Source organism: Gobius niger (assembly GCF_951799975.1).
Source record: "Gobius niger genome assembly, chromosome: 1".
NCBI classification, from domain to species: domain Eukaryota; kingdom Metazoa; phylum Chordata; class Actinopteri; order Gobiiformes; family Gobiidae; genus Gobius; species Gobius niger.
This window is the reverse complement of record NC_136852.1, coordinates 69,970,345-69,997,122: the sequence shown is the minus strand read 5'-3', so window position 1 is coordinate 69,997,122 and position 26,778 is coordinate 69,970,345. Positions and strand designations below refer to the sequence as shown.

General features: G+C 41.0%; 1 protein-coding gene across 3 annotated transcripts in view; it reads right to left on the bottom strand.

Annotated features, from left to right (window-relative positions):
- The window catches only part of pdlim5a (PDZ and LIM domain 5a), a 105,213-nt gene extending 79,075 nt beyond the window's left edge, over positions 1–26,138 (bottom strand). For all 3 annotated transcript variants that reach the window (XM_079552491.1, XM_079552492.1, XM_079552493.1), the window contains exon 1: positions 26,019–26,138. In XM_079552491.1, coding sequence (XP_079408617.1) covers positions 26,019–26,117 — 99 coding nt within the window. In that variant the 5' untranslated portion in view covers positions 26,118–26,138. The remainder of the gene's footprint in view (positions 1–26,018) is intronic.
- Between the last annotated feature and the right edge of the window lie 640 nt (positions 26,139–26,778).

Here is a 26,778-nt window from a genome sequence, read left to right as displayed (position 1 = left end):
CTTTGTCTGACCGTCACCTAGGACCTGTTTGCCCTGGGAGACCCTACCGGGGGCATCTCAGGATCATTCGGGAGCTCAAACCCCTCCACCACGTTAAGGTGGGAGTTCCAGGAGGGCCAACTATAATACAAAGATGTACAATTCCTTAAACTAAATAATCAGTTCCTTTAGCGTCAAAGCATTTTTTTTTTTTACTTTTTCCCTCTTCTTGAAAGATACAATGGCCATAACAGATTGATATCACAGAGCTACGAACCTACAAACAGAGGGCGACCACAGAGCAGCGTCCAGGGATCCATCTCCAGCAAGCCGAGAATGAGTCTTTTAGAATGGGCCAAATGCAGAGGAACATTCTCCTGATATTTTTCCAGGTAGGGGATTTAAATATCTTTTCAGACATTTGTGAAAAGACACTGTATGTTTAATTAAAACTCCTTTATTTTCAAGAACTGGCCCTTATAAACTTGTGAACTTGTCCCTGAGAAGAACTGGGATGTTAGAAATGCGCTAGAAATGGTGGGAATGAGTTTGGACTAATTATTCAAAATGTACAAACTAATGATCCCAAACTAAACTACTCAGGTATTTGGCCTTTGAGAGACAATACCTCATCTTCGATCGGTTCCTCTGCCTTTGTCCCGTCCCCCGGCCCGTGCGCGCTCCCTCACGTGCACGCTCGCACACAAAGATAGACCCACACGGAGCGAGGGCTAATAAAAGAGGCTCTGCTCCAGGATTAGTGTTAAAGCTCCGTGGCCCCAACCTTTTATAGTCATATTAGTCCACCACACGCAACATCAGTCATCGCCACAGAACCGCCGGGGCAGGAGGCAGGAGAGCGCGGCGGGACGGGCGCTGATTACAGGACGAGCCGGCCTGTGGTCGTTCACATGGTCTGTCAGCGCGGGCACTCCACCGTCTCTCATCCGGGTCCGCCGTGGCAGGACGACCCGGAGACTTTCCCACATCTGCCTCTGACGCGCGGGTTCTTTGAAGGGGAGCCTTAGCGCAGTCTCGCCGTGTTTAGTCCTGACTCTGGGATCGGCAGGAGGCAGTCAGAGATGTACAGTGGTGTCAGGTTCCCATAGATTTTCTATTGGATTTTGGCCAAATACTTTTTTCCCCACTGTATCTTGGTGCTGAGAGTTGACCTATTGTACATGTTTTAGTGGTAAGGGAAAAGCCAGAGTCCTGTCGAGTTAAACTGCAGAGAGCTCCTGCTTATATAGAGTTCTCTCAGGCCATTATTTTTGTTTTCACACTGTCGAGTTAACCTCTTAACCCCCATTCCAGTTTGGCTTTACCCAAATCTAAAAGCTTCTTGAAAAAAAGTGTCAAAATAGCACAAAAAATGAGATGAAAAAGCGATGACAACGCAACAGAAAAGAGCAACAGAAAAGTGACGACAGAGTGATGAAGGTTGAAAATGCAGCATAAGAATGACAAAAATATGAGGAAAAACGTGAGGGAAAACGTGAGGGAAAAAGTGACGAAAAAGTGACAAAAATGTGATGAAAAGGCAACAAAAAAGAGCAAAAGAAAAGTGACAGAAGTGACAAAAGACTGACAAAAACATGAGGAAAAACGTGATGAAAAAGTGACAAAAACGAGAACAAAAGCAATGAAAAAAGTGACGAAAATGCAACAAAAGAGTGACAAAAACGTGAGGAAAAACGAGAGGAAAAAAGTATTGAAAAAGTGACAAAAAAGCAATGGAAAAAGTCACAAAAATATATGGAGAAAATGCAATGAAAACGCAACAGAAAATTTACATAAGAGTGACAAAAACGTGAGGAAAAAGGGAGGGGAAAAGTGATGAAAAAGTGACTAAAATTTGACAAAAAAGTGACAAACATGTGACGAAAATGGGATGAAAACGCAACAGAAAAGTTACAGAAAAGTGACGAAAGGATGATGAAAAAGTGACAAAGATGTGGGACAAAAGCGCAACAAAAAGCCAAAAAAGAGCAACAAAAAAAGCTACAAAAGGTGATGAAAATTAGGCCAAAAATGTGATGAAAACCCAACAAAAAAGCGATGGAAAAAAATATTTAAAAAGTGGCGACAATGCAAGGAAAAGGCTCCATGAGATTTGTAGGCTTTCAAATGAGGCCTCACACTGACCCATAGGCTGTGATCTTATGGATTTGGGTAAAGCTGAACTGGAGAAAATGCAAGAGGTTAAGCTGATTTTGCTCTGATCTGCTGCTTGACAAAACAACACGGTGATGCCGTAATGTGCAGGTTATTTTGCTAAATCAATTGTCAAACATCAGGTCACCTCCTGTACCTGCCCGGTTTACAGAGAGTAGATGTTCCTGAGTTCTTGTTTCACTATCAACTAACTGCATTTGAAAATGTGTCAAACTTTCCAAGGTAACACCGCATGAGGGGTCCAAACAAAACAAGCTTCTTTTCCTTTTTTCCCAAATCCTGATTTATGTTTCATTAAGCCGAGCAGCAGTAAAAACCACAGCTTTGAGATCTGCAAAGAGACGCCGTGTCCCGATGAAAGATTCCTCTCAACAGATAAACAATGAGTAAACAACGGGCCGTTCAAATGTCCTCATGTTGTTTCCAGTGGTAACAGAGACCAAAGTGACCGCAGCAGCTTTGTCTGAGCGCAGTCAGATGATGGTGGGGTTTACAGACGGCCAATGAGCAGAAGCACACAGCAGGGGGGCGGGACCTCAGAACAAGCACATGCATACACTTAACGGCAAACGGAGCGACATTTTGGGAAGCGCATTACAACTCACTACTTAAACACTAAACTAATCTATTCTTTTTTTCACTAATAACTACATGATGAGTGATACAGTAGGTTTCCTCACCACTAAAAACATGTACAATAGGCCTCGATGGATGAGAGATGTGGTGAGTAATCCGCCGTGGGACGTTTAATTTAGAAGATAAAAAAAGTTCATACAATCAAAGATAAGGTTTTCCTATGATAAGTACTCAAGGTCAGTATCTTTAATGTACTTTAAAGCTGCATTATGTAACTTTTCATGGAAACAAAAAGTTGATATTTGTGCATATTTGGCCTTGTAGTGACCCAGTGGCTTCCACACCAAACGCTTTTCAGGCGTCAAAAACGCGCCTAAAGCCCATAGTTGGACGCTTGTGCTTACTGAAGTCAGACGCTTGTCACAAGTGTCAAGACACTCTGGCCTCACGTCAGCTCAGAGTGTGTTCGAAGCCATCTTGAAAGTAGCTCTTGCCATAAAAATACCTGCTGTTTGGGACAAACTAGTCTCCCTCTTTGCTTCTACCATGTCCTATAGATCTTTAACTATGTCCCCATGGTCTACGTGAAATCTCTCTAGTATTGAAGCCTATACGATTGAATATGGGACGTATTTTGTGGTGGTAATAAATGGCTATAGGCCCGGTTAGCCTCGTTAGCATGTTACCATCGCCAACAGCTCATTGTTGATTAAAAGTCTGCAATAAGTCTGCCCAGGAGGCGTGTTAAAAGCTTACCATGCGTGAAAAGCTTCAAAATGTGCTGCGGGACCTCTTGACGCTCCCTGAGGCGCCTCCTCCATGTATTTTCAATGTAAACCTGACGCTTGGCCGTGTTTGCTGTGGAAGCACCTTATGAGTGGTCAGCATAGCGCCTTTACTCTCCACCACTGTGGTCTCTATGCTCCAGGATCAATTGTTTGGAAGGTTTTCTCTGCTGACGGACTCTCTCACCAGAAAACCTACAAAACCAGTGATCCTGGAGCGTTGTACATACAGCCGCTGGGTCACTACAAGGTCAAATAGGCGTAAATATCAACTTTATTTTCCTATAAAAAGTAACCACCCGCCTTAACCGATCGCATTTTCTCCAGTTCGGCTTTACTCAAATCAAAAAGTTACAGCCTCTAGGCCAGTGTAATGCCTCATTTGAATGCTAAGACTTTACAAAACATAAGATTTTTCCTTGTGTTGTTTTTTGTGCTATTTTGTCACGTTTTTGTGGCTTTTCTGTGGCGATCACCTTTTAGTCATGTTTTTGTCTCTTTTTTATTGCGTTATTCTTGCTTTTCGGGCATGTTTTCATCATTATCTAATGCTTTTTTCCAGAAGCTTCTACATTTGGGTAAAGCCAAACTGGGGAAATGCGGTCGGTTCAGGCGGAAGTTAAAGTTCATCGATCATAAATTGACAAATGTTGACCCTGATCATCAACGCAGTATAAATACTTTCTCCTCCACTACATTTCTATAAAAGCGTGAGTAAAAAGTAAATTAGTCGATGTTTTTTGTTTATTTTAAAGGGACTATACAGAGTTTAAAAATTAAGTATTTTCCTCCCCCTACATGTTCCAGCCATGTCCTAATGTATAGAACGTGCTCAGACCTGTACTGTCACTCAAAAATGTGTTAATCCCTCATCCACGAGCTTAATATAGAACCTGCAGTTACACGAAAGACCTGAGGAGGCAGCAATGAGCATAAAAATGTCCAACTTGCTTTTAGTCCCTTTAAAAGCCTTAAAGTGCCACTCCAGAACAATAGGTGGCGCTGTGCAGATGTGGTATCAATTTCCACCAAGAAGTTTTGTCCACGTCACGTTTTTGCCTTTTTAAAGCCACAAAGCTATTTTCCAAACACCATTTTCTACAAATACTTTGGTACTTCCACTTCAGTAAAAAAAAAAAAACTTTCCCAATGAAATCAAGTGCTTTGACCACCTCTATCCTAGGACATTAATCCCAAAACACATCACAAAACAACACACCGCATCGAATGTCATGTCATCTGAAACCTATTAAACCACTTTTACACAGTCTCTTGTTTTACGAAGCCGCTCAAACTATTATCGTTCCACGGGTCGGCCACGGTCGATGTGTGGAAAGAGGGAAAACAGATGCAGAGCTCGGGAGGCTGACATGGCTGAACTTGCCGTAATCATTCTGTGTCCCTTTTCAACACATGCTCGCGCTGATTGGGGTCTTTAAAAGGCATTTCATCACATGGCAATAAAAGGCTGATTCAGACTGTGCTCACAAACAGGGCGACCAGTGAGTGAGTGAACTGTCCTACTGTAACATCTGCAGGGTCGCCAAAAACTCGGACTTTGGAGCTGGGCGGCCATATTTCAAAGCAAAGACAGGATGTTTACATGAGCCTGAAAAAGGGCTGAAAAAACTACGGGTAATCAGATTCATGGCAACTTAATTATTACAGAAATAATAGAAAGTGATCCAGACCCGGTTCACACATGGATTGGCCGCCACAGAGTCCAGATCTCAGCCCCATTGAGAATCTTTGGGATGTGCTGGAGAGGGCTTTGCGCAGTGCAGAGGTCACACTCTCCCATCATCAATACTTACTACATACTAAGATCTTGATGAAAAATGGATGCAACACTGGACACTTTTGACATTGCAGATGACTGACTGAATCAGTGCCTCAGCGAACACGCGCCGTAATCAAAGCAAAAGGCGGCGCAACCAAATATTACACTGTTTTTGTGACAACCCTTATTGTGTCAGGCAGGGTAACTTGCGATGGAGATAAGATTCAGGCAGAAATAAAAGAAAAATCTAATTTTGTGATGTTGTGTCCATTCACAAATCTAGCCTTTGTTGACTGTCCATCCCTCCATCCATTTTCTTCCACTTATCAAGGTTCAAGGTTCAACTTTATTACTGTCCCGAAGGAAATTATTATGCAGCAGGTGTCCACACATAATAAAGTAAAGCAAAAACAAACAAAAAAACACAGTGAGACAACAATTGTGTTTGGGGCAAAGATCATACAGTCACAGCCTCATCAGTCCGGCTCTGAAGCTGAGAGACAATCAGCATAAGATCAAATAAAGCGTAATTTGCAGCAGCTTCACTGAGCAACATATGATCATTTATCTTCGCAACAAGTTCTAGTACAGGGCATTCTTTGCCTGCGTCTGGAGGGGAGTAGGTTAAACTCCTTAAAAAGCGGATGGTCCGGACACTCCATTATCTGTTGGGCTTTACGTACAACCCTTTGGCTGTAAAGGTCATGCAGCTGAGTCTGCTGTGCACCAATGATTTTACCTGCAACTCTGACCAACTTCATCAGACATTTTCTGTTGGTCACAGAAAGAGCCCCAAACCAAGATACAAAACAAAATGTTAAAACTGACTCCGTTGCCGGGTTCCAAATCACATTGCACCAGCCCGTATGGCTCCTCCTGCAGGTGGTGGGTCCACAGGACGGCCTCATGGTTCTAACCAGGCCTGTTGGTCTCTCATAAGAAGCTTCTGAACCACGTTAAGGTGGCGGTTAGGGCTGCAACTAACGATTATTTTGGTAATCGATTAATCTACCAATTATTTTTACGATTAAATCGATTGGCTGTGAAAGGTGCATGGAAATGTTTTTTTTTCAATTTTCTTATCACATAGTGCTAAAGTGACACCGCTTGAGGACATGTTGATGGAGTAAACTTACAGTAAACGTTTATAGGGGGCTCTTTGTGCTAATTCTGCTTTCTGATTGGATGAGACAAAGACAGATATTTATGAAATTTAAAATGTACAAAACACTGCAGACCCTAACTTTAAAAAAACAAAGTAGGTTTTCATCCAAAATACACAATTTTCATGTCTTTTTTGCTCTATTTTAGTCTGTGTTTGCAAGAAAATGATTAATCGATTAGAAATAGTTGACAACTATTTTAGTAATCGATTAGTTGTTGATTAGTCGATTAGTTCTTTCAGCCCTAGTGGCGGTTCGATTGTCAATTATATTCATAATAATTCATTGGTTTTATATAGCGCTTTTCTGGACACTAAAGACGCTTTACATTGCATTATTCAGTCACTTCATACTTGGTGGTGGTGAACTACGATTGTAGTCACAGTTGCCCTGGGGTAGACTGACAGAAGCGAGGCCACCAACCATTTTCATTCACCCAGGCTTCCATCCAAGTACCGACCAAGCCCTTCCCTGCTCAGCTTTCAAGGTCTGACGGGATCGGGCAGAGCAAAGGCGGTATTGGCCATAGTACATTATGAATATATTTCTTTTGTACATCTTCAAGTAGTAAAAATATAAACACATCACCAGGTGCAAGACATTAATGAACAGTGAATAATGAAAAAACCTGCACATTTATCAAGACAACGTTTCATCCAAGGGAATCGTCTTCAGATCAAGGTCTTTCGTACATCTTGAAATCAACCTGAGGCCCCAGCTCAGTGGTCACAGCAGCCATTTTGGGAACCACTGATCTAGACAGCTCAGACAGTGAACTAACATCAAAATGAAAAACAAAATAAATAACCTACTCTCTATAAAGAAAATGTCCTCAAGCGATGTCTATTGCTTTATGTATTAGTAAAATTGAGCATTTTCTGTCTCATAATCAGAGTTCCTCACACTTATTAGTACAAAAATCAAAGCCGTTTTTGCAAAGAGATTGAGCTAAATGAGCAGTGATCCGAGATGACGTGGTCTCTATAGCAACGGGGGGAAAAACATCAACAAACAACCCCTATGTGGTGAGCGGTGATGGACGAGAGGGGAGACAGGATCTGCTGGAGATGTGGATTTATAACGGAGACTGTGGGAGAAGAGGAAGCACCGGGATTAAGCAAAAACATGGGAGAGACATCACCTCGACCTCAGCCTCATTTGTATCCCTCCGCCGAACACCGGGGAGAGGCGCGCAATTTATGTGCAATCACGCAGTCAGCTGGAGCGTTGCACTCAAAGCTGTGTTTAAAAGGGTTTGTGTGTTGAGGGGCAAAACTTATGGCCAGGGCCGTTTTCAAGTTTTAAAGGGGTCCTAAGCAAAAGGCAAGGGTTGGGGCCCTCAGATAAAAATGTGTTTCGGACTCAATGTCAGATGTCCTTTCGACCACAACCTGCCTCTGGGACTTTAGCTGGACTCGCTATAATAGAAGTGAAGTAAAAAAAGATTAAAAACAGCGGATGGATTGGACCCTCAACCCTTTGCACCTCTGTTGTAATACTATATTACTATACTAAAGTTGCAGTCTAAATAGTCACAACTTGCAAATCACAAAGTCTGCTGTGAGGAAGCTGGCCGTGAGGGGTCAAAATGGGCAGACTCGACAAATATAGCTCTTACCAGACATTTCTCAAACTTCTCAGTGACCCATGTCACATACAAAATGGCCACAGTCAGCTTTTATACCTCCCCTAATGGGAAAGGACCTCCCACAGGTTAGTACCATTTGTTCATTGAGTTCCAACAATAAGTTTATCTGGCAAGTTATAATTTTACATAAAATGAATAAGTTTAGTGACAAAATGATAAGTGTTCAAATCAACAAAGATACAAATCAAAAATCATACACAAAAGGAAACGCAAAGCAAAGTTTAAACCAGTTGCCACAAGGTTCAGCCTGAGATTTTAAAATGGCCGACACAGACCACGCCTCCCCTTTGTTCCCACCAGGTGGTACAGGTAAATGTGTATATTGAGTAAATGAATAAACAAAATGAATCTGATGGTTATTGTTAGCTAATGGATGTTGCAAATGAAACAAACGAAGCAAAAAGACCAAAATACATAGTGAGACAAACCCACTTTGTCACATCTGCAATTAATTAATTATTATTATGTCCACAGAAAATAGCAAAAACTCTGCCACTATAAGATTTCATTGTGTAAAAATGTGCTCACCCTATAGCTTAAACAGCTGTACATGCACCAGACTCTTCTTGTAATGATTTTGCATGAACTTAATTTGTAAATTAGTAGTTTCAGTTTTGCCACAAGGCTCTATCTTGGCCCTGAAATTATTTATGATACGGCAGTATATGGAATTATGAAATTAGTGTCTTGGGCATAAGATTTCATTGTGTGAAAATGTGCTCACCCTGTAGCTTAGACAGCGGCAAATGCAGATATTGTACATATTTAGGAGGATCCGGCAAAGATCTGATATAATGGTGTTTAATGAGAGTATTCTGGCAACTGTTTTGGCCTGTTCCCCCAATCCATCACATCAGACTTCAGAGTGTAGCTTAGACAGCGGCAAATGCAACAGACTCTTCTTCATTGTACACAAGATACCACTATTTTACTATTTAATAGTTTTTTTGTTTATTTTCTCACATTTTCTGCCTATTTGCACACCCTGAGTGTTTCTAAGAGCTGTATGTGACAAGTAAATTTCTCCATTGTGAGATCAATAAAGGCTATCTTATCTTATCTTATCTTATCTTGTAACAATTTCACATACCAGTCAGTCATAGGGGTCTAAATCTACCAAATCATTGCACAACTTGGTTCACTGTGCCAACACCTGGAAAAAAAACAGGAAGCAGACAATCCAAGGTTGAAAAGAAAAGAAAAAGAATAGGTTCTGTATTCAGAAATGTATACAACGAATAAGAACATTGTCTGGCTAAATGTCTTTACAAAGAAAAAGATCCCCAACTCTGTTGTTCATTGCACACGGCTGTATTATATTCAGAGAACCCGGTGGTAAAAATCAATCCCTTATATAGTATGTTTATGACTTCATCTGGATCCAATACTGCGGTATATGTAACACAGTACGCATGGTGTGCACACGGAAAAGCATGCTTTACCACAGCCATGACTCTGCATGAATTAGGACGTAAATATTACAAAACGATGCATCTACTGTTTGAGAAAGTTGGTGATGGAATGACATCTCCTCCGCACTCTAATAATTGTTAAAGGGACATTAAATAAGAGTTAGTTTGAGTTGTGGGAAGTAGCTGTTCTCTGCAGTGAACAAGTCAGCCTTGATTCCTGGTCAGTGTTACGCTTGTTGTGGTGCCGGGGTCTGGGTCTCTGTAGGAGCACATTTCGGAAAGCTTTGACAGAAACATGAAGAGTTCCAGGACACACGGATACAAGGGGCTTTTCACAGGCTTTTCCACACAGCTTAGAATGTTCAACAAGCGGATATTCAACTGGTGTGACTAATTAATGCTTCGAAGTGAAAGGTACAATGCTATTATGGATGAGAGGTTGTAGAAAGAGAAACAAAACTAAAATGCTCATACTATACACATCTTGGCACTTGCACCACAAACGGATAAGCTAACAGCACCAGTAAGGAGATAAGATTAGGCTTATACGGGGCCTCAAATGGGTTTTCCACACCATGAACAACACACAGGATGATGAAATGGATGCTGGACTGCGGATACGCCTCTACTGCATGATTATCTCCTTCTCGATAGCCTAAAACAAGCACCCCCACCAGCTATCGTCACAAAGTGGAGCTATGTTTATAAAGATGAGACAGCCTTATCAGTTCTGAGGACGTCAGTGTTCAACTTGCCTCCACTACAAACCTTTTTTTAAACTGCTTCGCTCCCCTCGGTGTCAGAAAAGAATGAGTCCAGCGGAATCATTGTAAGATATTCTGAAGGAGTTCAAAAGTATTGCATAATAAATAATAAGAGACCTTTAACCTCTTAACCCCCGCCTTAACCAAGCGCATTTTCTCCAGTTCAGCTTTATCCAAAGCCTAAAAGCTTACAGCCGATAGGCCAGTGTAGCACCTCCTTTGATGCTTTACTTTGTGCTTAAGTTTGTTGTTGTCACGTTGACATTTCGCTTCATTGCTTTTTTGTCATTTCTTTTTTGTCACTTCGTTTTCTGTTACTCTTTGGTGGTATTTTTGTCAATTTTTCCATCATCAATCATCAAATTTCTGTCACTTTTTCGTCACATTTTATTCACTTTTTCATCATATTTTTGTCCCTTTTTCATCACATTTTCGTCACATTTTTGTAACTTTTTTTGTCATATTTTTGTCACTTTTTCATCACTTTTTCATCACATTTTCGCCACATTTTTGTCACTTTTTCGTCACATTTTTGTCACTTTTTTTGTCTTTTTTTGTCACGTTTTTGCCACCTTTGTCACTTTATTGTTGCTTTTTCCATCTCATTTTTGTCTCATTTTTGTAGCTTTTCTGTCGCTAGTTTTTTCAAGAAGCTTTTAGATTTGGGTAAAGCCAAACTGTAGAAAATCTGCTCAGATGGGGGTTAAGAGGTTCACCATCCAGTTGTCATTTTTTTTTTTTTTTTTAGTTACTGGGCGTGAAATGTGGTGTCAGTCTTGGCCCTGAAATTATTTATAACATAGCAGTGTCTTGCAATTATGAAATTAGTTTCTTGGGCAGATGACACCAATGTAGTTCAGATCTTGGAGTTACAGAGGAAAGGTCACACATTAAAAATTGGTGTGAACAATCACTAAAAGCAACAGTAAGTTGTAGAAGTCTGTGATTTTAAAAGTTGCTGCACATTATTTAAAATAAATGAAGAATGTTGCTGATAGAGACCAAAGACGTTACAAACAAAAATCCTGCAGCATGAGTTGTTTTATGAAGAAACCATGTCCAATGCTGGCTCTTTTGGACCACATCCTCCTGCATTAAACTCTGCTCTGTCACCAGCTGGTGTTGCTATGTAAAGTCCTGATGCAGAAGCCTGACAGGAAGACAGCGGAGACGTGCTGAGATTAACAGTCCATGTGGAAAATGCATTAAAAGTGCATTAAACAATAGCTCATTCAGGAATGAACTCGCTGCTGCTTGTGCTATGACCCGGCTCTGCTGCTCAGCCAGAGCAATAAAACTTCAGTCTGGCATAAATAAATCTGCTCATTGTGGTTGCATTAGTAACGGAATAAAAAAACAACTTTTTCTGTGAAGGGCCATGACCAGCCATGTCTGCGATTATTGTCGTAATTTCCGTAAGAGTCATATTTCTACTTATGATAAATGGCAAATGGTCTCAATTTATATCGCACTTTCCACCTCCATAAGGAAACACTCCCTCGTTTACGCTGGAGACGTTGGAGGCGAGGCAGGTGTAGACTCTTGCTCAAGGACATTAAAGAGACTAGATGCACGTTGGCCATTTTATACTCACTACTGCCACCTCAGGTCTTAAGCGCAACTGCAGCTTCTATATTAAGCTTGTGCATGACGGCACTTCGGACCCGAATTAACACCTTTCTGAGTGACAGTGCAGGATTTTAGAGGCAGTTGTGGTGAACAGGTCTGAGCTCATTCTACACATTAGGACAGTGGTACCTGGGGGTCGGGAGAGAAATTTGGGGGGTCACCAGATCATTTAGATAAAATAACCATATTTTCATTAGCATATAATCTTTATTGTAGCATGTGTTTGCCATTATGTGTTCGTTGTTCATCCATTTGGTTTTTTTTCCTTGTTTTTTAAGAATTATGTAGGCTATTTCTCACGGTGTGACCCGAGCGGGGGTCACAAACCCCTTTAGATATTATAATGGGGGTCGCGGCTCCAAAAGGTTGAGAACCGCTGCATTAGGACATGGCTGGAACATGTACATCATTTTAACATTTTTAAACTCCCTTTAGTCCCTTTAAAACAGTAAGTTATGGTGGGAGTCAGGGTCAAATCGTCGACCCTTCTGACAGGTTGGAAATCAATGAAAAACGTATTGATCACTATCTTGCATTTTGTTGGTTAGAAAATGGCGATATTGATCTAAAATGGCTCATTAAAAGTTCCCTTCTACAGCCAGGGCCTAGTGTAAGTTGAAGTCAAAACATGTCTTTGTGGAAGTGCATGTTTACACTCATTTGGGTCGGGCTGGTCAGAGTCTAGGGCTGTTTTTAAGTCTACAGCGTGTTACTGGACGGTAGCAGGAGGTAAAAAGGTAAATAGTCCAAAATATCACCTTGAGCCAAACACACCAACATAAATGACTTCTTGGTTCAAAGCGCATATCTGAATGTGAGAGACAAACCTCCGACATTTCTCAGCCTTTGTGAACTGTTAACAGTTATGAGTCTGGAAGCGTGTCCAACAATAACACGTCTGCCCTAACAAGCCCACAGACAGTGATGCGAGCGCTCGCACTGACAGATATGTGGGAGAGGAAACGATAAGGTGCTTATTCTGGCTCTTCCACTGTGACTCACAGCTTATTAAAGAGGCGCAGGCGTATTTGATAAATGAACCATCAAGTCACGTCAGGTTGTGAAGAGCCAGAGCAAGGGCTGTTTCTCAAATGGAGCACCTTCTACAGGCAGCAGTAGGAATGACACGTGATAAAGTGGTCATGGGCTTTAAAAATATCATTTATAAATCCCAGTGGCGGAGCAAGAGTACCAAGGGGCCCCAAGCAAGAATGTCGGTAAGGGGCCCTCTGGTGGCCGCTCGGTGTGCAGCACCATTTGGGCTGGAGCGGGTCACCTGACAACTCCCATAATGCAGTTCTCTGCATAAGTTTTCCTCAGAACAGAAGGCAGAGGTTCTTTATTTCATCAAGAGTGTTACAATAAACTGGTTTCACTATTAGAAATATAATCTGATGGAGCCATGAGGAAAAAGTCTGTCCACTGCTCATTATAAATTAACATGGATGAGAATGAACAGCGCCACAGAGCTTGGTGGCGATATGATGTAACTGCATCACCAAATTCAATAAAAACACTGTGTATATCAAGCGTTTACTGCAGGCTTCTGAGTAACGGGTTCATGGGGAGCCTCTGATAAATCCAATACATTGAACTATCTAAAGCAGGATCGCGAGCCAAAATTCAGCTCCCACCGCGGGTTGGGGGCCGCATATAATAGAGAAAATGTTTCCAATAAATGAATAATAATAAGCTGTGATTTGGTCAAAGCCCCAATTTGACTTTAGCTTCATTAATAACAACGACTTACACTTGTATTGCACTTTACAAGCCTGTGTCACAAGTTCCTCAAAGTGCTACATAGTAGTCATTATTAATTCACTCCACAGTCGGTGGTGGTAAGCTCTTACTGAAGCCACAGCCGCCCTGGGGCAGACTGTCCATTTACCACATGGCTATTCAATATGTTGTGCATATCCTGAGCTCTTATTATGTCAGTGCCCTCTGCTGAACACGTGTGGAACTCTTTCCTTTTTTAAATGTAATGCCCCCTAGTGGCTGGAATGAGCACTCTGGTTATTCTTTAATAATGCATAACTCCGGACAGGAGTGGGCTAGAGACTTCCTTTTTTCCTCCACATACTCTGGAATTTATGCTCTACAGGGCAGGGGCCGGATTAAATCATCTTGCGGGCCGGATCAGGCCCGCTGGCCGTATGTTTGACACCTCAGATCTAAAGTATCTTAACTTGAAAGCCACTGTTAGATCTTGTAGGACAGACCCACCCTGGGAAGACACACGTTTTGCGGGGAAACATTTTTTTCTAAATCAAGATAATCCAGTTCGTTGATTTATTTGAATTACAATGCCTAGTTTCTTTCTTTCAGAGATCAAGCCCAGTTAAAGATAACAATTCACAAACTCCTGTACCTGGTAAAAAAAATAGCCAATATCTATTGTAGAATTGATAAATGAAATTTATCTCACATCCAAAAAATCCAAGTCGGTGCACATGTTCTCCCAGTCTGCACCCACACTGTAAGTCCGGCTGTACACAAAAGAGCAGCTCAGCAGACTGCGAGCTGAGAACTGACCACAGAGTATTCATGGAAGTGTCCAGCGGCTCGTCCTTGTGCTCACTGTCCTAGATCATGTTAAAGGTTCCCCTGGGCCCGACTGCATGATGTGCTTCCAGGAGCCGCATTCTTCTGTGTAAGATTGAATATGGATTAGCTTTTCACTGACATCTATGACACCATCAATCTGTTTTAATCGCCTTGTTATTTTTATAAGCAGACAAAGAGCGTTACACCAGCTCTGGTTACACCGGGTTAATGCCGCCGCCTTGTTGGACTGCACCAAAAGGATCAATGTCAAATGTAATCATGTTGTTCGTGAGTTTCTTGGACCAGAATTCATGGATTAGTGAAGTCTTAAAGGGGCTAGATGTAAGTTAGCCATTTTATACTCACTACTGCCACCTCAGGTCATACGTGTAACTGCACCTTCTATATTAAAGGAATAGGCCACCGTTTTTATATACTAAGATATGTTCTTACCTCACTTTAGTCGAGTTAATATATCCCCGTCTGGTCATTGTCCGCGCGCTCTGTCACGCAAACGGAGCACATACGCAGCCTCTCCCATATGTGACATAGCTCCGAAAAAGCTCACGATAGAAGCTACCAAGCTCTTCCACGTGTTCCCTATTTAAATAAAGTTACGTGAAGTGTTTTCATGCGAAGTATATTTACACAGAAATGTAACGTGTCGATTTTATAAGCAAATAAAAAGGGGGACTATATTGTGAGGCGTAATGATACGAGGAGTAAAACGTCCGCGCAGTAACTCCTAAAGGTTATTGACGGAAGTGAGTGGGGGAAGTCTTTAGGAGTTACTACGCGGACGCTGTGCTCCTCGTATCATTACGCCTCACAATATAGTCCCCCTTTTTATTTGCTTATAAAATCGACACGTTACATTTCTGTGTAAATATACTTCGCATGAAAACACTTCACGTAACTTTATTTAAATAGGGAACACGTGGAAGAGCTTGGTAGCTTCTATCGTGAGCTTTTTCGGAGCTATGTCACATATGGGAGAGGCTGCGTATGTGCTCCGTTTGCGTGACAGAGCGCGCGGACAATGACCAGACGGGGATATATTAACTCGACTAAAGTGAGGTAAGAACATATCTTAGTATATAAAAACGGTGGCCTATTCCTTTAAGCTCGTACATTAGCCCCCTGTTGGGAAACACTTTACATTACGGGCCGGTAAGTCCGTGGTACTTACAGCGATAATTACTATTAATGACTAGTAATTATCACTTATTGGGTACTTACTGTGGTACTTACAGCGGTAATTACCAATAATTAAGGTTAGGGGTCAGGGAGACACAGAGTTACGACTATATCTCTCATTACTAAGAGATACAGTCGTAACTCTTAGTAATGAAGGTTGTACTTCTACTGACTTTGGTACTTTGAGTGATAGTTTCTAGTACTTACAGTGATACATCTATGGTACTTATTGGTAATTCAAGGATACTACAGCAGCAATTCATAGGTAGTAAATGTGGTACTTCTACATACAGAAGTAATTTCTAGGATTGTGTGACTATAAAACAATATAAAGCAGCATTAGGGAAAACAAGAAGTACAACCTTCATTACTAAGATACGTACCACTGTAAGTACAACTGTAATTACCACTATAAGTACCACAATAAGTACCTAGAATTACCTCTGTAATAAACATGTAAGTACCACTGTAAGTACCACAATAAGTATCTACAATTACCACTGTAAGCACCATGCACTTACCAGCCCGTAATGTAAAGTGTTACCCTTTGGGGGAACACGTAGGGGGAGGAAAATACTTAATGTTTACATTTTTAAACTCTGTATAGTATAGATCAGGGGTCCCCAGCCCTTGGGTCGCCCCACTGGGTCCAGGACTCCTCTGGAAAAAAAGATTCTGAAATTTCAAGGGGACTTTTCTGGTTAGGTAAAGGTCAAGCAAGACAACTGAAAGGGCTATAATTATGACATGGTTTTGTGGTGGATAAAAAACAAACATTTCACTTTTCCTCTAATTTTTACATGATTTGAAATGACTATTCTAATAATAAAAATGCTTGAGCTGTACACAGTGCTGTGTGAAGACTCCTCCAGGCTTGACCTCTGAGAGACTCTTAACTGCCCTTTGAGAGCTCTTACACTCGAACAGTCTGATGGCCTTCTCTATTCTTAGACACTGATGGGTTTGCTCTGCGCTCCCTTGGTCTCAGCTCGCTGGAATACTTCAGAAGCACATCCCATAATGGAACACCTTCAGACAGGATTCATTATTGATTTCCTGGACGGTTCTGTACTTACTGGTAAGAGCAATCATTTGTCCGATACAAAACCAAAACGGCAACATCAGAAGTGGATCGAGTTTAAAGTCATTATAAAAATGGAATATTGAAAACTTACACTGTCACTTTCTATTTGAATGTTATTTGAAAGTTACTGGCGGCCTCCTGTGTTAGACAACGAGACAACGATGAGACATTTTGTTGTTTGCAGTAGATTTTGCTGCCAAAATAAAATGCTGGGAAGTTCCTCCCGCTGGCTTTCAACTTTCAGTTTCGATTTACGGTGTGGTTTACAGCTTCAGCGCTGCGTGATAAACAAACTTTGAGCACAAAACAGTTCAGGACCAAAACAATATTGGATAATGGGCTTTATAAAATTGGACAGTTCGAGGTGGTGTCCAGGAAGTACAGAGCGAAGTTCTGACACTGTAGAGCAGGGGTGTCCAAACTTTTTTCACTGAGGGCCACATACAGAAAATTATACAAACAACTGGGCCGCACTCAGTCTTCAGCTGCGTTTTCCTACATTCTGGTGCATTTTAAGCATTAAACAATAACTATTTTTGGTTATTATGCTGCTATGAAAAGAATAATTTCTGGTTAATATACACAGGGTACAGCTTTTTTTTAGTACAAACTAACCTATTTGTGGGAAACCCTGATGCTTTTCAATTGAACATGCTTAAAGTAAAACAAAAAAAACAGCCTCCATCACAGCTTTCTATTGATAGATTTTCATTTATTTCATATATGTTCAATTAAAGCAAAAAAAAGCAAAAATATATATATATATATATTTTTTCAATTATATTTCTAGAATTTGCCGCGGGCCGTAGTTTGGACACCCCTGCGGTAGAGGAAGAAACAGCTAAATATAACAGATTTGTCTGAGAACAACTCAAAACTGCGTGAATGTAGTGTAGCTCAAAAAAGCTAAAAAAAAAAAAAAAAAACACCCTCTTAATTATTAGAGTTATTCTCTGCGGATTTAATCATTGTGACTATTACAATTTTGTACGTTAGCATTAAGTGAATAAGTGCTTTATTTGTCACTGTACAACCGTACAACAAAATTGTGCTCAGGTGTTAGTCCTGAGCCTCTGAACCTGACCATCATGCTTTTGGAGGTCGGGGAAACCATTGCTCCTGTTACAGAGCGTGGTGTCCTGCACTGGTCAGCTCCTCAACCTCCTTCCTCTTCCTTCCGCGCAACTCCCTTCGCTCCACAACACTGGCCACTTCCGAAACGAGTAGATTGGTAAGAGGTCTTCACGCCAAACCGGATGTGAAATGAACCGAACAAGTGTGGAAGCGATCCTGATTTTGTTAAACACAGGGTCTCAAGGTAAGAAGTTGTTTACTAGTGACTACTAGTTACTAGTCTATCTAAAAATCTGTCTATTGCTTTATCTTCAAAAAGTTCTCATGCCATTTTTACCAAGTCCTTATTTTCCTGCTCTTTTAAGGCTCTCACACTAAAATCCGGTAAAACATTTCATAGCCATTTCTTAAAAGCAGCCGCACCATCAATCTTTGGTTTGTTATAAAATCCATTCCAGAGCAACCCCATAAAACACTGACCGAGGGGAAGGGAGGGCAGGAACAGTTCAGGGCATAGACACTGAAGATGGTGACCTCTCGACCCATGATGCAACGCCGCGCCGATGGGTTAATACCATGGCGACCAGCAGCGGCACAAATCAGACAGGAGCAGCAGCTGTGTCAGTGAGGTTTGGCTGTGGGCCGATACATTCTCTGCTAACCCCAGCTCTCTGGATCAGAGTGGAAACAAACGCAGGGACTGGAGCAAAGACACTGATACAAGAGCGGAGATTTGGATTTGACATAGAAGATCAACCTCTTCATTTCAAATTGTGTTGGTCATTGTGTTGACCAAGAGGACGGTTTATTGCTTGCATTTTAAGACAATTTAAACATATCATCTGTTTTGCAGTGTTGGTCTACCTACATGATTTCACTACTTACAGTTACTACTGATCACACATTACCCTGAAACTACATGAGTGCAAGTATTAGCTGTAGAAAAACACTAGAAGAAGAAGAAGAAGAAGAAGAAGAAGAAGACTAAAGGCCAGAGGTACAATTCAGTTTGAATAAGACTATATCCACACGAAGACAAAATGCTTATGTTTTCAGAAACTTTGTAAGCACTGGGTCGACTCAGGTCTGTGAAAACGGTGCAATTCATCTTCCAGGCCTGTGTGAGGCGCTGTGACACTAACACAGATAATAGAACAAGATGTAGAGGGCGCATGTGCAGCAAACCTTTGTGGAATGTAAACAGTGAAAATGAAACTGATTGAAGGATTTCGGATCTACAGAAGAGACGAGGAGGAGAGTTTGTTCTCCAGACGTAAAAACCTGTCAGTGACTTTTACTGTCAGTCCAAAAACACAGACTGACTCGTGTTTTTGTACTTGTCACCTGTGGCTTGTGGACTGCAGTGGAGCAAAGAGGAGCGGAGTCAAACCATCATAGATCCATGAGGAAAACTCATTATAAGGTCAGTAGATTATGGATCACAGACTCCACTCTGGAGCTGTGATGTCATCGTTATAGTAAATGTTGCCGAGACGTCGTAACAACGGAGCCACGTAAACGGCGTTTTGAGATCTTTCCACTCTGGGACCAAGTTTGGAAAATGTTAGTTTACAGACCCCCAACGCCATATCTTTGCGTTTGGTCCTCAGCTTGACTTTGTACGGACAGGCTTAAGTGTTATGAAAAAAAACCTTTACTGATTCAAAAACTTGAAAATTGCGCCCGAATTCACTACTTATTCGGCAACACCTTCTTCCTGGTCAAGACTCGATGAAATTGGCAAGTACATCTGCACAGCGCCACCTATAGGGCTGAACGATATTGAAGCAGCTTGCGATACGGCTGTGCAATATCACAATAACAATATTATTGTTCCATCCTAATTAAACACAAATCTTAACTAACCAGCTTTTCAGCAAATTGTATCAAAAAGACAAGAATAAATTGAACTGTAACACATTTATAAGTTCAATACAAGTTTTCAAAAATTATGTCGATCTCAGTCAGACAAAGACTTTAGTGATATTGTGATGTATTGTTGCTTCTTGAGATACGGGTATTGCATCACCTAATATCACGATACAATATTTTTTTGCGATATATTATACAGGCCTTCCACCTACTGTTCTGGAGTATGCATTTTACCAATTTTTTTTTTTTTTCCAAATTTGCCTTTTACTTTGGAGCCTTTATAGAAATGTAGTGAAGGAGAAAGTATTATATTTCTCTTCAAATGTAGTGGAGTAAAAGCACCAGTGACATTTCTGCAGTTGAACTCACAGAAACCTCCAGTACCAGAGTCCACCTCTTATCTCACTATACCACTTGGACACTCCTGTGTTCAAGCACAAGCTGGATATGCATGAAGATCTGAGGAACAAATAGAATTGAAAACACAAGCTGGCTATAAACAGTACGGCCCTGCGATGCTGCAGTGTCAAAGGCTCATGGCAGTTTCCCCAAAAGAACTAAAATGGACTATATTTTCGACCTGAAATACTACTACTACTTAAGCATAGATTCTCAAAAGTCTACTTAAGCACAGTGTTTGTGAGCGCCTCTGCTGTTATGTGCGATCATATTTCTCTTAATCATCTGAGGGGCCAGAGGATACAGGCTAAGGCGCTGCTTACCCCGTCCTATTTTAGGATTTTGACATGACTTTGGACACATTAGTCTCAGCATTTCATTTTGTATGACCTAAGATGTATCTAGAGCAGAAGTCTCCAATCTATTTTACCCTTCATTTTATGTAAGAAATATGTCAGAGAGCTCCTTAAACATGTGACTAGCATTTGTATTACAAATTACCATATTTTTATTTTAGTAAAGAAGAAAAAATATGTGTACTGTATACTTGTGTATGTATAAGTATATATATAGTATATTGTATATATTTGTTTTTTCTACGTGTTTGATGGGTAGATGTTGTTTTGTTGTAAATAGGGTAGGATAAATAAGCCACGGCTTCAGCCTACACCTTTTCGGTTACCCGCCTTGTCTGTGATGAATTTGCATTACATACTTTTTGTTCTATGTTTTGTAACCGAATAAACCTTCATTCATTCACTAATGGTTGACCATGGAGATGAGATATATTGTAATTTGTAATTGTGTATACTTTGAAATAAAAGACTTAGAACTACAAAGATGTTAACCTACAGGTGAGAGAAGAGCTGAGCTTTAACTTCAGTTCGCTGACAAAGCCTTTTGGATGAGAGGCGAAACGTTCGTCACTTCAACCACAGAGTACAGAAGAAGACTCAAGAACCTTGAACCTGAAGATAACTTTTCATAAAGAATACTTTTTTTACCTTTACTTCACTATATTTTAGTTCTTGTCTCTGTTACATTTTGTATTTAGCATCGTGATTTAGTTCAACCTGGGGAGTTTAGCCAAAATTATATTTCAACACAAGTGAAGAAAATGACTCGAGTTTCCTGTGAACACTTTACTATAATCACCTAAATACTTGCAGATTGTTTTCAACATATAAAAGAATCTAAAACCTGACTCCTTAAGCGTCTGTAGAAATGTAGAAAGCCTTTGGGGAGCTACTTGGAAAAGGCTGGAAACCTACTTTAGCTCCTGAGCTACTGGTTAAAGATCAAACTGCTTCAAACAAAACATTTAAACTGTCTTAAAGGGAGGCCAGCACTATCGACTTTTAATGCACATCTTCCTCTTTCCTATCCTTACACTTAACACACCTCATCATGTGGCCTGAGTCTGACCCAGCACTGAAAGAGCGAGTGAAATTCAAAGCTGGTTGGGCTGGTGTTGAGGTGAGGGCACGATCAGAATGACAGACGGCCTTTTACACCGAACAGACCGGCTGTCATCGAAAAGCCATGTGCATATTTTCAATACGCTCATCTGTAACGTGTCTATTCTCATTGCACTTCTTAACGTTCGACTCAGCTGCGATTAAAACCCGCCATTATTGGAAGCACAGTCAAGCATGGAACCCTTAAGTGAGCAAACATAGGAATTACTCATGGAGGCAGAGCACACAGCCATCCTTCTACTTCACTTCATGGTAATCCTAACCCTAACTAAGTCTGTAAATTATTTGCTTGAGCTACCTCTTAAAGAGACAGTTCTAAGGACACGTGAATCATGATTTAGGCGCAGTAACAGCACTGAACAAAAGGGGGCAGCATGTCAATGTTGGATGAAAACACAGAAGTGGACCATAACCTTTTAAAGCAATACTAAGTAACTTGTTTACCTTAATAAATCCTTTTCATAGTCCCTCTGGGGGGTAATACAAGTGTTAATGGGATGATTGGAGGGTCTTTCATCTCCAACTTCCCTGCCACCGGACCGGAGCCACCAATACTAATGGAATAACGAAGAAGAAGCTAACAGGCTAACGGGCAAAGCTAACTGCGGGCTAGTGTCACTTTAAACAGTATTTACAGCCGTGAAAAAAATGATCTCCATTGTGTAATTGGATGTATAATATCCCTCTCTCCCTTTGTCTTTTCTGTCTGCGTAGTATTTACTCTCATGGACAATTAATAAGTTAAAAAATCGCAACTTGCTACGACACCTGCAGTTGCGCTTATGGCCTCTAGGGGCAAGAGTTACTTAGTTCTGCTTTAACCCCCACCTTAACCAAGCACATTTTCTCCAATACAGCTTCACCCAAATCTAAAAGGTAAGAATAAGGTCTCATTTGAAAGCTAAGACCTACAAAACTCATCTAAACAAGTCTTATTCCTAATCACTGTTTCTCTTTTGTGGCTTTTTTGTCACTTTTTTTCTTGTGTTTTTGTCACTTTTTCCATCACTGTTTTGTGTTTTTTTGTGTGTTTGCATTTTTATGTTTTTGTTGTCATTTTTTTCATAATTTTTTGCTCTTTTGCTGCATTTTCATCCTCATTTTAGTCTCATTTTTCGTCGCTATTTTGACACTGTTTTTCAAGAAGCTTTAAGATTTGTGTAAAGCCAAACAGGAGAACATGTGCTCTGTTCAGGTGGGAGTTAAGAGGTTAAAATTACTGCCAGATGACCCCTGACCTTCTCATTATAATTATATCCTTTTTTTTTTCCAGTAAACAATATATTTTTACCATTATACGCCTATTATGATCCACATCTCTTATTAATCTCTCCTTTTTTCGAACTTCAGACAGAGTTTCCCTCCAAACAATTGCATCCAGACATAAACACACTCACACACTTGTGGTACAGACCCACATGGCTTTCGTTAGTGGGAAAAGTCTCACATTCAAACTAACACGGTAAACATGGTAACGGGATGCGGCCCCGCGGGGGATTGGCACTGAACCTGGCAACCCATCCATCACCGGCATGACTACGTGCCAACTTTAGCCACGTTTGGGTGTAACTTATTGCTTTCTTGTACAGAAGCTTAAGGGAAAGAAAAAAAAACTTCAAGAGACCGGACTTACATGAGAGCTAATGCCATCAAGAAAACAAGCGCTATGTGTTTCATGTCCTGCCAGTTTGTGAAGAAAACGACACTAAAGGCAAGAGAAATCAAGGGCACGGTCACGATAGACGTTCAAACAGAGGGATCGGAGCCAGGAGCTGTGAGCCGCTATACGCTATACCGGAGCTACAGCTGGAGGACGAGGAAGAGGAAGAGCGGGGCTTCCGGAGACGTCGATACTCGCCAGATGGCAGATGAGTTCACCGCGCTGCGAACATGTGCACTGGGACGGAAAGGAGACGAGGGCTGGAACAAAGGAGGAGTGAGGAGGACGCGGAGGATCACGGCAAGGGAGGGCAAGACGGCATCGAGAGAGAGTGAGCTCATTTAGGAACATGGGTTTTAATCTCTTAAAGGGATGTTTCAGGGTTTTTGACATAGGGCCTCATTTCCTAGTTATCCAGAGTGTTGCTGATTTCTGGAGATATTTTTTTTGTAATTCATGCAGTTCTTATATTTGAAGAGCTTAGTGGTGCTAGGCTAGTGCATTTCTATGGTATCAGCTAGCCTGCATTAAAAACCCGCTCCACAGTGCACCTGAGGCAAATCACTTATACTTACTTATACTATATATATAAATGTCTGTGTCGATAGAATAATTTTTGGAATATAACTGACCTTGCATCACATGAATGATCGCATTTTGAGGGACTATTTTCTAGCAGATCACTCCGCCGCCGCGTAGCTTATACAACCACGAAGCTGATTCTGCTCAAACTTAAGTTTTAAATACAAAATGGTTAAAATTACTCGACACAGACATTTATATGGTTAGTCTGGTGTTATAAGTGATTTGCCTCAGGTGCACTGTGGAGCGGGTCAGACTGTTTTTAATGCAGGCTAGCTGATATCGTAGAAATGCGCTAGCCCTGCACTAACCTAGCGCCACGAAACTCTTCAAATATAAGAACTGCATGAGTTACAAACAAAAATATCTCCAGAAATTAGCAACACTCTGGTTTACTTGGAAATGAGGCCCTATGTCAAAAATCCTGAAATATCCCTTTATTATAGAACCTGCAGTGTAAGACCTGAGGTAGCAGTAGTGAGCATAAAATTACCAACTTGCATCTAGTCTCTTTAAGGCAGGAGTTAAGAGGTTAAATCAAATAAATAAATATCGGTTAATGAATATAACAATGTAAAACAACTGTGTGGGTGTTGTGTTCATTTAATATTTAGAATAACACGACACAAGACGATAAATCACACGAGTCCCTTTGGAATATGGCAGTTTTCAGTTCATTTCTTTAACCCTGTCCATCGAGCCTCAGAACAGCTGTACATGGCGGCTTACAAAGAGTATTTTTTTTCCACCTACATAATGAGTTATGTAGTTAACCTCTACATAACTCACTGATGAAGGGGTTAACTACATCAATGAGTGAACCCCTGGTCTAACTCACAGGCTATGGAAACCAGTGGTGGAAGAAGTACTCATTATTCTTACGGTACAGGACCAAAAATAAGTAAAAGTATAAAAGTATGGATTATAAATATCCTAAATATACTTTATAAGCAAAAAGTAAAAGTAATGAAGAGTTAAATGTGCAGGACTTTTTTAAATCATTTTTTAATAAAACCAGGCACAAACGGGTAAACCACTAACTCAGGTCAAAAACATGAATTAAACCTGGACTAAACCAGGTCTAAACAAGGCCCAAAGGAGAAAACCACTAACTCAGGTCAAAAACATGAACTAAACCTGAACTAAACTGGGTCTAAACCAGGTCTAAACCAGATATATCCAGGTCCAAAGGAGCAAACCACTAACTCAGGTCAAAAACATGAACTAAACCTGGACCAAACTGGGTCTAAACCAGGTCTAAACAAGGTCCAAAGGAGCAAACCACTAACTCAGGTCAAAAACCTGGACTAAACTGGGTCTAAACCAGGTCTAAACCAGATCTAAACCAGGTCCAAAGGAGCAAACCACTAACTCAGGTCAAAAACATGAACTAAACCTGGACTAAACTGGGTCTAAACCAGGTCTAAACCAGATCTAATCCAGGTCCAAAGGAGCAAACCACTAACTCAGGTCAAAAACATGAACTAAACCTGGACTAAACTGGGTCTAAACCAGGTCTAAACCAGATCTAAACAAGGTCCAAAGGAGCAAACCACTAACTCAGGTCAAAAACCTGGACTAAACTGGGTCTAAACCAGGTCTAAACCAGGTCTAAACCAGGTCCAAAGGAGCAAACCACTAACTCAGGTCAAAAACATGAACTAAACCTGGACTAAACTGGGTCTAAACCAGGTCTAAACCAGATCTAAACCAGGTCCAAAGGAGCAAACCACTAACTCAGGTCAAAAACATGAACTAAACCTGGGCTAAACTGGGTCTAAACCAGGTCTAAGCCATATCTAAACAAGGTCCAAAGGAGAAAACCACTAACTCAGGTCAAAAACATGAACTAAACCTGGACTAAACTGGGTCTAAACCAGGTCTAAACAAGGTCCAAAGGAGCAAACCACTAAACCAAGTCTAAACTGGGACTTTGAAAATAAAATACTTTTACTTTTAACCCAATTTAAAAATGTAGTGGAGTAGAAAGTACAGATACAGGCTCTAAAATGTAGTTAAGTAAAAGTAAAAAGTATTCATCATAAAAGTAAAGTACTTTTTACTTTGTTACTTTCCAACACAGATGTAAACTAAAAACTGCATTTCAGGACTAACAGCGATTTTGAATTCATATACGTATGTTTTATGCAACACAAACTCCTTTTAGCTAATAACGTAAGGATATTCTCGTTATACGCCGTCCGTGCGTCTTACCCTGGAGATGGTGAGGGGCATGTTGAAGTCCTTGCCCCCCTGCAGCCTGAAGCCCCAGGGGGCGGGGCTTGTCAGGGTCACGCTGTAGTTGCTGCTCATGGCGTTTCGTCCGAGGGGCCCGCTGTCACAGATGTGGTGGAGGAGTGGAGTGAAGCGCTTCTGTTTACACGGGGCAGGTGAGAGGAGAAGCTGACGTCACCGCGGAGTGAGGGGCAAACAATGGAGTCGGGACGGGGCAGGTCTGAGGAACGAGAACACAGGCATTAAAGCGTGAAGGAACGAGGAGCGAGGACTGAGTACTGGCCTCAAAAGAAATGTACACAAAGTTACAGCCTAAAGTGGACATATCTCTGCATAAATACAGCTTTAAATTATTATATTTAGGCACCGAGGCATTGATGTTTTACAATTTGCAAAACTGTGATGGAAGACAGAAAACAAGCTTTCACTTTTAGTCGACGGCAGGCTCACAAATCGACATGCACTGTGATGAACACACTATGAGCTCAGAACAGTGATGTATTATGAGGTTTGAATATGTGGAGGACAGTTCTGTGTTCTCTCTATGATGCAGTAAAATTGAAGGAAATACAGATCTACGCGCCTCAGCAGTAGAAGAAGAAGAAGAAACAAGGATGTGTGGATGAATTGAAATGCTGAGGGAACAGCATGATAACATGGTTAAAACAATGCTCTGGAAAGTAGATTTTGCAGACTATGGCTCCTTTAACCTCTCAACCCCCACTTTAACGGAGCATAT